Source organism: Dysidea avara, chromosome 1 (assembly GCF_963678975.1).
Source record: "Dysidea avara chromosome 1, odDysAvar1.4, whole genome shotgun sequence".
Lineage (NCBI taxonomy): Eukaryota > Metazoa > Porifera > Demospongiae > Dictyoceratida > Dysideidae > Dysidea > Dysidea avara.
In genome coordinates this window covers 18,929,608-18,944,003 of record NC_089272.1, presented here as the reverse complement: position 1 = coordinate 18,944,003, position 14,396 = coordinate 18,929,608, and the positions used below count along the sequence as shown (strand labels likewise).

Below are 14,396 nucleotides of genomic sequence, written 5' to 3'. Positions count from 1 at the left end.
CATCTAAATAATTATGCTGCTCAAGGAAGTGTTGATACGGAAAATTAATGCCTCAATATGGCTTCATTGCATCAAGAAAACAAGCAGACTGATTGAAGATAAAAAGAAAGACAAGGAGCAGCACTCGTCAGAACAAAATACGCATGTCACTGGTGAATTTGTTATTGTGGCATAAAACGGTGGTCCTGCGCTACTTCGTTTGCCTCCAGCTTTGTGACTGTGGTCAGACAGGCAGGCTGGCAGGCAGGCAGGCACTAAAATTAGAGTTTCGGTGATTTAAAAAAATTCTATATCCGGCCGCCTGTAAGTGTTTTCTTGTTTTTAATGCTGTATTTGGTGTTAGATGGACTAATAGTATCTATAAAGGTGAATTATATCATGTAAGATGTCTCTAGGATGATTTTTAAAGGCAGCATTTTAGGCAGCGTGTGTCACTTTTGGGGGATCCCTACTTAAACAGTGCCACCGTACTGTTTGATACAGTTGATTATGTAAGCATTGATTCTTCTGGGTCAGGTCTCTCTTGCATGAATACATGAAGCTTTGTCAATATTTTGTAAGAAACATGTAGAATATAAAAGCTATAAACAGTTCAGAAAATAGTTCTTCACATTGTTTATTCAAGTTGTTTTTCCAAAAGTGGTGATCAACAAATTACAAAATAGCTACCGTATAAGCAGAAATTTTGACAAACTGAATATTTGGCGATTCCTTGATAAATTGCATTTAGTGAAAAATTAATTTGGCAAAATGTATTATGTGTAAATGTGTGTGTCAGCAAGCCTTTCAGAGACATGGAATTTCAGCTGGACTTACACATGGTGAAAAAGTGTGTACGTGGCTACCGGCTGTGGTATAAAATCAGGTGAAAGAAAGCTGAATATTGGAGTCGATAATTTTGAGAGCCACTCACCTTTCCAGGAAGAGGGAACATGATCTTGCGTGGAGTATTGTGCCCAATCACATTGCCTCCTTTCTCAGTGATGGTTACTGCGTATGGATCGCCTGAATATATTTTCATCCTCCATTTCACAAGTTGGATTGCAATTACTTATATTTAAGAGTTGCAACATGTACAAAATTAAATGCTCAATTAAATGGCTAGCCCTCCCATAGAGGCCGAACAGATGGAGCCATTGAAAAGATTAAGAGAAATCTAAACTTGCCACACAAACCACCAGCCAAGAAGAAACCAACAATAGCAAAAGTAGACACAGCTTTGATTTTCAGCAGGTCTTAACACACATGCAATTCTATTTCCTATAATAATAATAATTATTATTACACAAACGGCAAAATGTAATTTGGCAATTTTGTAACCATTCACCGATTGCCAAATTTAATCAAAATTTCTGCTTATATGGTAATTACTTACAAAATACACTGAATTACAGTAAAATTAATGTATGTATTTAATATTGCAAGCTGATGTACTTCTAAAAAATCCATTTCTAAATACGGAATTAATCAACTAAAGTATCTCAATTACAGTACATAGTTTGCTATATACTATTAGCCGGCCTCGTTTTTTTTTGTTTATTTGTGCATTTTGTAATTCATTATTTTTCGAGGAATCAAACAAAATGAATTACTAATACTGGACAGAAGTATCTTATATGTCAAAAATATACTAAACAAGGTGTCAAGAATGGTTTCAATCTTGTGCGTGCAGAGAAGGATGTGCCATTTTTAACTCAAAAGGATGCAGTATTTCTAGTAGCCAGAGATGAGCTGATGAGCTAAATAGTGAAACATGTCAATTTCTGTTATACCCTGTAGTGTTCATTGGAAAGACTGTCTGTAGAGGCTTGCCAAGCCCAAATATCAACATGACACACTCTAGAACAATGCAAACAAGTGATATAATAAAGCTTGCTATTTAATCATTAGGTATAAAATGCACCCATGTGGTTGAATTTCCAAAATTTGGGTCACATATACAATATTGCAGTTGTTATACAGCAGCTATGCTTGACATCAACTATCACATTAATATTGCAGGCATGCACTGAATATAGCAGCATAATTTGGAGCATAATAGGAGTGGTGAAAGCATAATGATACTATACTGGACATAGTTTTTGTTATAATTAGACACTAGAGAATAGCAACTAGTTACTTAGTATTGCTTCTGCATAAAGGGATCTAAGCTTGTGTCAAATATGCCAGCATAATAAAAAGCATAACAGGCTAGAGTGCTATTCCAGCATAATGCTTGCATATTAGGTGGATATTTCAAACTATAGAGCTTTATTCCATGAAAATAGATTGATACTCCCTAATAGAGCAGTCAGTGGAAAATGCAAACTGCAATAGAGCAGTTCCTTAAATCCGTACTCTCTAATAGAACAGTCATTATATAGTGAAATACTCCAATAGAGAATTCACTGATTAAAATGTTCCATGAGAATTGTCACAAATGTTGCTAACTTAGGAGCATAATGAAAGCATAATAGGAACACAAGCAAGCATTATAGAGCATAATGGGTGAAAAGTTTGGGAAATTCCTGAAGCATTTTGGGCAAAAGTTTGAGCATATTTGACTCAGGCCTAGAGAGATCCAATAGTATTATTACAGCCACACAAGCAGCTTTGAAATAAATATAGCCTAACAGGACAGTCATAGCAGAACATTATGATAGAAGAGTTGAAAATCTGTAATACCATACCTTTCAAACAAATAATACCTCACCTGCTTGTATTTGTAAGAATAAGAAGGATGATGACAAAAACATAATACAGCCACATTTAACAGAGAAACTATATTCCTGGATATTATATTACTGAAAATGTTTATTGTTTGTGGAAATATAAATGGCATTATAATTATCACTTACCCTATAGTATATACTAGTATATACATAAGTGTCATGTTCTCAATCATTGTCTGCATATATAGCAATCGGTGAATACTATTTGGGATACTTTGGAAGTTTTACTGATGGACAGTTATCTGTCATACTGCTAAATACAATATCATCTTCTATCAATTTCACCATTGAAGCTCCAGTAGTAGGATATTACTACAGTGGAGTAGTTGATAGTGGTGGTGAAGTTATTGTGAGTTTGCCATTCAGTGTAGCAGTATTTCCTAATGACACAGAGTATAAAGGAATTTTCCTAAAGGCTGATAGCAATGCAGTCACAGTGATTGGTCAGAATGAGGCAAATGGGTCAAGTGACACATTCTTTGCTATACCATACAAGAGATCAAGTGTGATAACAGAGTATGTGTATTATGGGATATCAGTAGCTGGATATAGTTCATCTTATCAAAGTGCAATACTGATAGTTGGTACAGAGGACAATACAACAATGAAGATAACAGTCACACAAACAGCTACCACCAACACTGGTAGCACTCTATACACTGGCAGGGAATACTCATTTGTTATTAACAGATTACAAACATTTTATATCAGATCAACAGGAGATTTTACTGGAAGTAAAATTGTTACAGATAAACAAGTATCTGTGTTTAGTGGTCATGAGTTAGCTCAGATACCACAGGACCTTTGTTGTGGTGATCTACTAATAGAACAAGTTCCACCAGTTACATCTTGGGGTAGAGTATTCTATACCATGCCATTAGCTACCAGGAGATATTATACTATCAAAATATTAGCATCACATGACTTGACTGAGATTCAGTTGTACTGTCACAATTTAGACCAATTGCATTTCATCAATGAAGAATCTCACACCATTAGTGAAGGGAAATTTCATACCAAAACATTATCACAACAAGAATATTGTGTAATTCATTCTAATAAACCAGTACTGGTGGCTCAGTTCAGTCATAGTGGATATGAAGAGCGTGATTATATTGGTGATCCTATGATGATGATAATTCATAGCACATTTGAATTTTCTAATAGCTTTGCTTTCACAACAATTCGTAATACAACTGATTCTGTTTATGAATATTATGTTAATATCATAGTGTTGGCACAATACTATCAACCTGATATGATCCACTTAATATCAGGAGGAAGGAATATATCACTAAACACACAGGAATGGGTACCAATAAAAGTCAAACACACTACTGAAGCCTATGTAGCAGTAGTCAATATATCAGAAGGTATAAGTGAAATTTTCCATTTCGATGAAGCAGCTTTGATGACAATAACTACTTATGGATTTACCAGTGGTAGTGGATATGGTAATCCTGGAAAGGCTAGCAGCCAAACAGGTTTGTCATGTATCTTTGAGCACATTACAATGCCAAGATTTAGATTTCTATTTGATTTACTTCTGCATGATGTGTCCATGAGGACAGCAGATACTCAATTTTCATAAAATAATGAACAAAAATTGTCAGCTTCCAATTTAGAGCATTAAAAGACTTAGAATATTGCCAGTATATTGGGTTGTCAAACATTCTCATTGTTGCTTTTTGTCAGCTATTTTTAATATCTATTAAGTCACATGATTTAGTTGTATGATGGAGTACAGCACTCAGTTGTGCTTCATTTTCCAGTTTTTACATACGTAATTAAGCTGCCACTAAGGCTATACCAGTACTATCAAAGAAAATGTTATTGAAGAACAAACAAAATGGTAGCACTTTTATATGTAGTTTGTGGTACACCTATAATTTATTTTCAGAATCAGTGCGTTGTTACATCCTGGGTGACACAGCTGAGTTTATCTTCTTTTGTCGATACATTATATTTCATTTTTTTCCTTAGGTTTTTCTTGCTAATAAATTGCTTTGTCTTTTAAGCGCTTTCATTTTTAGTTGACATTTCCCCTAATCATATACATAAGTATACTTTATTCACCCATTTTGCTTTGTATCAAAACATGCTGAAACAAAATGTAAAGATATGTTACCTTCTCATATATATTGTCAGCAGTGTATAAATTATAGCATCGACACAAAAAAACAAAAACAAAAAAAAACAGCCAAGCTGTGAAAAAATTGTACAGCCTTAAAAATCCTGGGTAATAAAAAAGTTGTGAAATCAAAGGTGGCGACCAAGAAATGGCTGCAATGATTTTAATAAATTTTAACAATGCACACAGCCATTATTAGCATTAACATCATTGCAACCATTTTTGGCCACCACCTTTGATTTCACAACTTTTTCACCCCTGACTTTTAAAGCCACACCATTTTTTCACAGCTTTGGCCACTTCCAAGAAAATTCCTTATTTCCCATTTCCATTTGTCTTAACTAATGTACAGATAATTTAAGAATGCAGTAGAAATATTTAAACTAAGAACCTGAACAGTGAAAAGCTAACTAAATAGGCTTTCTGAATGCTAAATTAGATACTGCTATGCAATCACAGGATAAATAATGAATAAATGTTCAGTTGACAACAATAATGAATGACCATGCAGGAAGAGAATTTGCATGCGGGCGGAAAATGGGAAACAATAAACTTTCTTGGAGTGGCCTTAGCTGAATTTGTGTGCATTTCTTTTTGTGTTTCATTAGGCCTCAAAATAAGCCTATGGCTGACTTTAGGATTTATTTTACTCACATTTCTTCTTATCATAAAGTACAATAGTACTGTATAGTAGGGGTTGGTAAGAAATCATAAGGTTTCATAGATTTTTGCACTTTAAAATATGGCCTTGCAATAAGTTTTACCTAAAAAAAACTGGAATGCATAAGTACTGTAATAATGATGCTTTACCTTGGGTAAACGAAGCGAAAAGTCAAATATTTTAATGTACAGTGAGTTTTTAAAATTTTGAAATTCACCTACATTTCGTCTGCCTGCCTGCCTGCCTGCCTGCCTGCCTGCCTGCCTGCCTGCCTGCCTGCCTGCCTGCCTGCCTGCCTGCCTGCCTGCCTGCCTGCCTGCCTGCCTGCCTGCCTGCCTGCCTGCCTGCCTGCCTGCCTGCCTGCCTGCCTGCCTGCCTGCCTGCCTGCCTGCTGTAAGACCGGGTAGCGCTAGGTGTACAGCTCCAGAAATTTCAGACAGCCAAGGCAATGATGGCGGATTCATGAATCTGTTGTTTCAATTATGTTCTGTCCGCTGCACCATGCTGTTTACTTTCATCATTCATCCGTTTCTTTGTTCTTCTCGAAGGATAATTAATAGTTGTGGCACTTAATAGTTGCGGCGCGCACCACAACTCAAACACGTGATTTTAACAAAGTGTGAATATGTGTGCGTAAGATGAGGGTGAATGGGTGTAATCCCCAAGGAGTTGTCTCTAGCATTTATTAATCTGGGTAGTTGTTTTATATAGTCTTAATTTCCAGTTTAACTTTTTTGTGAGGTAGGCTAATAATGTCTTTGAGGGGCTGTTTCACCTTGGGATCCAGGCTTCTAAAAGTGAGGGTTCCACTCTTATAATGGTGGACTCTCCAGCAATGTTTTACTGTAAAATCCTCAACATTTTAGGCCATTAGAAATGCAGCTGAAGCCTTAAACAGTTACTGTAATACAGAAAAACAATAATGATTTTTGGAGGCACTTATTGCGTACGAAGGTAAAAGAGCTGCTTTAAGTGATATTTATACTATGTGGAAAACAAAAAGAGTATAATATAGCTAGCTAGCTAGACAAAAATGTTAACAAACTAGCTATTTAAAAAATTAAAAATTTCAAAAGGAAGTAGGGGTTGATATAATAATTATACAGTGAATACGCATGTACAAAATGGTACAGAAACAAGTTTAAAAATGTTACAGCTGGAATGAGAAATAATCCAGCAGTAAAAAGCAAGGAAACAAGATTAGACGACTACTTGCTAAAATGAGACACACTTTAATCCCTACTTTTGACTAATTTGATGGCCTCATTTCAAGATGCTAGCCAAGGTAGGCATTAAAGTTTGTCTTATTTTAGCAAGTAGTCATCTAATCTTGTTTCCTTGCTTTTTACTGCTGGATCATTTCTCATTTCAGCTGTAACATTTTTTACTTGTTTCCGTATTTTTTGTAGCGTGTATATTCACTGTATATTATATCATCCCCTAGTTTCTTTTGAAAATTTAATTTTTTTAAATAGCTTGTCTATACAGACACAATGATGACTACTGAAGACAGACTAATAATGTATTATATTGCATGATTTACTTCAATATTGGGTAATATTACTGTAATACTCTAATAGAGTGCACATTTTTTGAGGACTTCCAATAAAACATATTTAGAAATTATTGTAATACTCTAATAGAGTGCACATATTTTGAGGACTTCTAATAGAACATACATAGAATGTTCTAAAACAATCTAGTACTTCTATTGGTAGATCTATGAAATTACAAACGTTTGATTATAAGCAGATTTAAACTAGAATTTTCATTTATAAAGCAGAAATTAGGTGAGGTGATCAGCCAAGGTAGCAGTAGTTCAGTGGCTAAGGATGCAGGTGTTAGGTATGGAGGTCCCTGGTTTGAACTCTGGTAAGGATTTTTTGGCATTTTTTGTACATCTTCTTACCCCATGGTGACTGCTCTATTGAGTATCTCAATCCCGCGATTTTACACTTGTTTGGTTTTTGGTTTATAACTTTATCGCTGTAACTCTATTACTATTCACACTATCAAAAGGCACTGCTACGATAATCAGCCTATCCACACGCCAATTTTCAAATTATTTCTATACTTGGTTTACCCTGTAGCCGTGACAGAAGTTTAATCTTTTTTAATGTGACAGGGCCTGAGGAAAGAAAATTGAGTTGGTCAGGCCATTGTATATGTTGAAATTGCTACTATATACATGGTGCTGCCAATGAGAGAGGAGTTGCTGCATAGTGTGTAAAGTCTGCAAAGTGTAAAAGCATGAGCATTCTAGGGGAGTCTGGGGGCATGCCCCACAGGAAATTTTTGAAAATTAGACACTCAGTTATACAATTTTAGTGACATTTCACTGCTAACTAGCTATATAAATATGCTAAAGCCTATCTGTTGTTCTTCAGACTTTCTATACTATGTATAATAGGTAGGTAATTGTAGACCTGACATACAGGGGACACAGCATGAAACTTGCTATGGCTCAGTGTACAGTTATACAATTAGAAATTTGAGGGGGTCTGGGGCTGGTGCAACCCCCAGGGCAGAATTTTGCAATTTAAAGGCTTGATAATGCATTAAAATTGATGCTAAATTTTAAAGTAAAACTAGCTATAGCAACTTGCAACTTTCCCCCCAAATTTCATAGGGAACCCATGCAGCATGGCCACCTTATAGAATAGCCTAGCTAGGGGCTATATTAGCTATTTTATTATTAATGACCAGGCAGCTAGCTAGCTGTATACAGTGAATTCACACAGCTACAATAAAAAGGCTACACAGCTACAAAAATGCAGTATACTACAGTATACTGGTTTGTATGCAATGAAGTGAACAGATCATCACATTAACATACTGGTAGACAGTCACAAGGCCTATCACTATTCGAAAATAATGTGATGTGGGGTGAGACTGAGAATTTGCTCAGTATCTTGACAGGACGAATGGGTAGTTGAAGAGGAGTGATTTCTACTCAAAATCTCATCCAGATGACCACCATGTAATGTATGGGTGTAAAGCTTCATGCCGTGGAATGAGAGGCACCTAGTTTGTCACTGCCAGCCCTTCGTTCATTATTAAAAGAAGCCAAGAGTGACAAGTCAAGAAATGCTAATGATTATTTTATGTAGAATGAATTATGATATAAGTAGAATCAAAGGATGCACCTGCCATACACGTGATAATGCCAACTGTCAGCATAATTATGTGATATGTAGAACCCACAATCATTTCTGTACAAAACGATGCAAATGCTATGCCGTACTGTAAGATAATTGGAAGTACCATACGTGTAGTTGTTTTATGCTTTAGTTAGGGTGAGAAACTATAAGCAACTACTCGTGTCATGCATTTTCAATAACATCTGTAAAATATGCATGTAGATATGATCATCCAGAGATTGCATGAGAGTATTACAGCTAGTTCAAGTTGGTCCAGCTCCATATTATTGGTCTGGCTCAGGCCTAACAAACTGGACCATCTCCTCTGGCCTGACCAACCAGACTGTCTCCTCTGGCCTTGTATGAATAAATGCTCATAACTCCTTGGATATTCCTCAGATTCACAGCAAACTTAGTAGGTGAATCCACCATTACACACTCTTCATTTGTGAAAAAGATCGACGCAATTGAGGTATACATTTGCATTATATAGCAATTTTTGCAAAGCGTGTGAAATAAATTGAAGTCCCGTAGCCCCTGTATGACATAAGAAGGAAAAAACGAAGAAATTAAAATGAAACTTTGAATTCCATATCTCACTAATGGCTGTTGCGAATTTAATCAAATTTGCTGTGTGGCCTACACTACCTTGCGGACAGCTATAATGTAAAAAGGTGTGCTTTGGAGAAAGGGCCATAGAGCTATGTACACTTGAAAAAGCTGTTTTCTTCTTCCTTTCAATATACTCATGGTGTGGTGCACCAGCTTTCTTGGCCACATGACACAATACCGTGTGTCTTGATGTAATTCTATGGTATCTATGGTAACTCCAAAATGAATGTCACAAAACTTTAGTAATTACCAAAACCTGTTTTCTGTAGCACGTTACAAATTTTGAATGTTAGAGTAACCAGACCCTTCCTTTTTATGTGAAGGGGCAGTTGTTGCCAGACTACTCACTAGCATAGCTGCATATATATATATAGACGGGCTCTTTACTTCTATTACCCCAACTAAAATTTTAACAATTTTATATATAAGTTCACTTTTTTGTAGCACAATTATGGATGATGAACCAGAGCATTCTGTATTAAATAAAACATAGACATCAGCCAAATCATAAAGTTAATTGCACATCTTAACACACAACCTGCCTGTTTATTACAAAGAAAAAGCAATGAAACAAGGGAGGTCATCTACACCTGCAGTTATATACTAGTGAAGATTTAGTCTGTACTTTAGTAGGAATTAAATCTCCACTAGTACAGTGTATAGTTGCAGACTACTTGTAAATCAAGGCCAGCGAAAATGTATGCAAAGGAGGACAAATGATAGTCCATGCTGCATGCATTGTACTCATTCTGGAGAATCCAAAATGGGCACAAGAAAAGCCCATAATATTACCTTATATGGTTTACAATTGTTTGTAGGCATCAAATCAGTAACTTAGTCCAGAAGTGATTTAGGTCACACTTAAGGTATGTTTGGGCTTGATTATACCAACTAACACTGCCAAGATACCTTAAATGTATTGTAAAGCTGGTTTCTGGGAGATATCTTTTCATGGGTAAGCCTAAACCAAACCTTCATAATGATGCTAACATACTGTATGATGATCCTTACTAGCTGGTAAAATTTTTCTTTTTTTTCTTACTCATGAAAGTGATCTATTTTTGGTGGGAAATCAAGTAATCAGTTTTGTAATACCACCTAATTTCACACAAGAACAATGTTAATGTCGTTCAAATCATAATTGTGATGATCATGCATGTGATTATATTACTGTTGTATGGAAATTGTAGCTCCAGTTGTTAGAACTGAGGTGATGAATCAGAGAATCAGTGAAGGAGACACAATTTCCTTAACTTGTCAAGCTACTGGTAAACCGATTCCTAACATCACTTGGTACTTCAATGACATTCCAATGGAGAAGGCAAATGCTATGGATTATGTGATATCGGAGATGTCATTGAATCCCATCACTAAAAATAGCACACTAACAATATTTAGTGCGCAAACATCTGAAATGGGAACCTACACATGTAATGCTGCTAATTTGGTGTCTAGTAAGTCTAGTTCTACAATGCTGATTGTTAATGGTGAGTGTTTTGTAAATGTTCATGTATTTATGTACATTAAAGACTTTCACACCTCTGATTATAGGAAATTAAAAAGATGCTTTTTCATTGCAAATCTTTAAAGACATATGCAATAGTGTATATTTTGCCTCTTTTGTGGAAATTTTGGTGTTCATGTTTCATTTCCCTTGCCAACACTGCTAGTGCTGGCAATGTATCACCATTATTACTTTCTTACAAGCTGCTATTAAGGAAAGTAGGGTATAAATAGCCAGACTTCAGTAGTATATTTGCTTTGCACCTTCTGGTGACATTGCCCCTGTGGTTTGAATATGACGCCACAAATGCAGTCAAAAATGAAATATGAAAGTCAAGTCAATGATATGGGTCACAAGTGTCCGTATAAGTATATATTAAGCCATGCACAATATATTGTTTGCAGCTTATACAACAAATTCTGAGTGATTTTTGCAATGACTGTCATATTATAGTGGTTCTGGAGCTCCTGAATACATTAGAAGCTAGCTCTTGTATGCTTTGTAAATGCTATGCATAAGCAATTATCCAGCTCACTTTGCTTTACTCAAAATCATTTTTCCAGAACAATTTTAGGAAGCAGGTACATCAGTAGAAGTTGTAAATGTGATGCTCAATAATCATTCTACAGTAGTTCTCTTACCTTTACAGTATAGGAGAAAACTGATAATAATCTTTCTTCAGGTTTTATGCTAGCATTCTTTTAGAAGTGGCTCCAAGAAAATCTTTTTTCGTTACACTTCCAGTAAATTTTTTTGTGAAGTTTAATTATGATTGTCTTGGTACATTGCCCAATTCTTCTAGAATTATTCTTGATTCTTTGACCACACATTATTCCCAGCATATTTTGTGGGTCTCTACTATTTTTTACATAAATACTCTCATTTTTCATGGTCACTGGCAACTAAGCTACTTTATATTACATTGTTTTGCAATTTCACAATACCAAACATTCTCATTTCATGGTTCACTGAAAGTTTCATTCAGTATGAATAAAAATGCAGGTGATGTGGCTATTCTAAAATCTGGTTATAAAATGATATTATGTCTACACACAGCAATTGGTGAGTACTACTACTTTGGATACTTCAGAGGATTTAATGGTGGACAACTATCAGTGATATTGATAAATACAATATCTACACCAGTGAACTTTACTATTGAAGCCCCAGTGGCAGGGTTTTACTATGCAGGAGTTGTTGATGGTAGTGATGAGACTATTGTATATTTACCATTCAGTGTAGCAGTGTTTCGAAACAATAAAGATTACAAAGGAGTTTACTTAAGGGCTGATAGTAATGCGGTAACTGTCATTGGTCAAAATGAAATAAATGTACATAGTGAAACATTCCTTATACTACCATACAATATATCGAGTATCTCAACAGAGTATGTGTATTATGGGATATCAGTACCTGGATATCATTCATCTTATCAGGGTGCAATCCTGATAGTTGGTACAGAGGACAATACATCAATGAAGTTAACAGTCACACAAACAGCTACCACCAACACTGGTAACACTCTATACACTGGCAGGGAATACTCATTTGTTATCAACAAATTACAAACATTTTATATCAGATCATCTTCATACTCAAGTGATTTGACTGGAACCAAAATTGTTACTGATAAACAAGTATCTGTGTTTAGTGGTCATGAATTAACCCAGATACCACAGAGCACTTGTTGTAATAGTGCGCTAATAGAACAAGTTCCACCAGTTACATCTTGGGGTAGAGTATTCTATACCATGCCATTATCTACCAGGAGATATTACATCATCAAAATATTATCATCACACCATTCAACTGAGATTGCTCTCTACTGTAACAATTTTAAAGAATCATATACTATCAATGAAGGAAAATATTCTACCAAAACATTATCACAAGGAGAATATTGTGTAATTCAATCAAATAAACCAGTACTGGTGGTTCAGTTCAGTCGTGGTGGATATGATGAGCGTGATTACATTGGTGATCCTATGATGATGATTATTCCTGATGTGCTTCAGTTTTCTAACAGATTTGCTAGCACCACAATTCAAAATACAACTCGCTCGGGCTACAAACATTATGTTAATATCATAGTTTTGGCAAAATACTATCAACCTGATATGATCCACTTAATATCAGGAGGAAGGAATATATCACTAAACACACAGGAATGGGTACCAATAAAAGTTGGACACACTACTGAAGCGTATGCTACACAAGTGACTATATCAGAAGGTGTAGCTGATATTACTCATGTTAATGAAGATGCTTTAATGACAGTAGTTATCTATGGATTTGCTAATCAAGGGAGTTATGGTCATCCCGGTAGACTTGACTTTGTAGGAGGTTTGTTTTCATGATATAAGCAAATAGCTTTATTAAGATAGGAGTTTCATAGGCTAGTTATGATTGTTATAGTAAAAATCTTTGAGCAAGGGAGATTATCAGTTAATGTACAAATTTAATTCCCACTTAATATTTTTTCACTGCTGTAGACTATATACCGTAAGGTCAGGTGTAGCTGTTATTGGCAATATCTTTATGACCACAATGTCATAAAGCTAATGATATGGGAACAGATTGGATATCTTATAAAACCCATGCCCCACACCACTAAAATTGCAAACAATAATTCACATAGTTCGTAATCAATTGCTCAACTCAAGTAATGGCTACCATAAAACTTGTTGCCTTACATAAATTCTATGTGATTGGCCTTGTACTTAATTTAGTGTAAGTACCATAAAACCATCCCATGGTTATTCTACTACCCCCTGCTTGTATGTATGATAATAGAATGCACTGCTTATAATCATGAATCTCACCACTTTGTTACCCAAACTTTGTGTTGCTTCTATTGATGGCAAGTGAATTAAATGGAATTAAATTTAATTAATTATTGCAAATCTTCCAGTGCTCAGGTCATTATATAAATACATTTAAGTTTAATTGAACCTATACAAATGCCACCAATCTGTTGTGGCAAAAACTTGATGCTGATATATTTCAGATAAATTCTATGCCTCTTATATTGCATACTATCAGCTTATTGATAATGTGTAGTATAGCTCCATATCATTATAATATTATTTTTTACATATGTAAAGCTACTCCAAATGTTAGACCTGAAGTCATTTACCAAATGGGGTATGAAGGAGACACAGCTTTGTTCACCTTTCAAGCTACTGGTACACTAATTCCTAACATCAGTTGGTACTTCAATGGTGCTCCAGTGGATATGACAAATACTATGAAGTATATGATATCAGAGTTGTCATTTAACCCCACTACCAAAAATAGTACGCTGACAGTATTGAATTTGGAGTCATCTAACATGGGTACCTACACATGTAATGCTGTTAATTTATTGTCCAGTAAAAGTGGTTCTGGAGTGCTTACAGTTTATGGTAAGTATGGTATATAAAATTAGTTACAGTGTACCAGTTAAAAGTTTTGATTATGATATTTTGTAACCAAGAGATTATGCTATTGCTGAGATTTACCATCAACCAAAGTTTAAGGCTTTTCTTCATTTTTGTTTCTTGACACATTGCAAAAATCATCATTAAATACAATTAAAACCAAATATTTGCATAAAAATGACTTCCTTTTTGGTGGTTTGAAGGAGATCAAGAACATG

General features: G+C 35.3%; 2 protein-coding genes across 2 annotated transcripts in view; both read left to right on the top strand.

Moving 5' to 3' along the window:
- The window catches only part of LOC136265341 (uncharacterized), a 143,937-nt gene extending 130,907 nt beyond the window's left edge, over nt 1–13,030 (top strand). Inside the window, exons 37-40 of the mRNA XM_066060181.1 lie at nt 2,900–4,195; nt 10,446–10,742; nt 11,816–12,975; nt 13,022–13,030. Coding sequence (XP_065916253.1) covers nt 2,900–4,195; nt 10,446–10,742; nt 11,816–12,975; nt 13,022–13,030 — 2,762 coding nt within the window. The remainder of the gene's footprint in view (nt 1–2,899; nt 4,196–10,445; nt 10,743–11,815; nt 12,976–13,021) is intronic.
- LOC136258318 (titin-like) overlaps nt 12,899–14,396 on the top strand; it is a 105,554-nt gene continuing 104,056 nt past the window's right edge. Inside the window, exons 1-2 of the mRNA XM_066051645.1 lie at nt 12,899–13,102; nt 13,864–14,163. Of these exons, the coding sequence (XP_065907717.1) occupies nt 13,030–13,102; nt 13,864–14,163 (373 nt within the window). The 5' untranslated portion in view covers nt 12,899–13,029. The remainder of the gene's footprint in view (nt 13,103–13,863; nt 14,164–14,396) is intronic.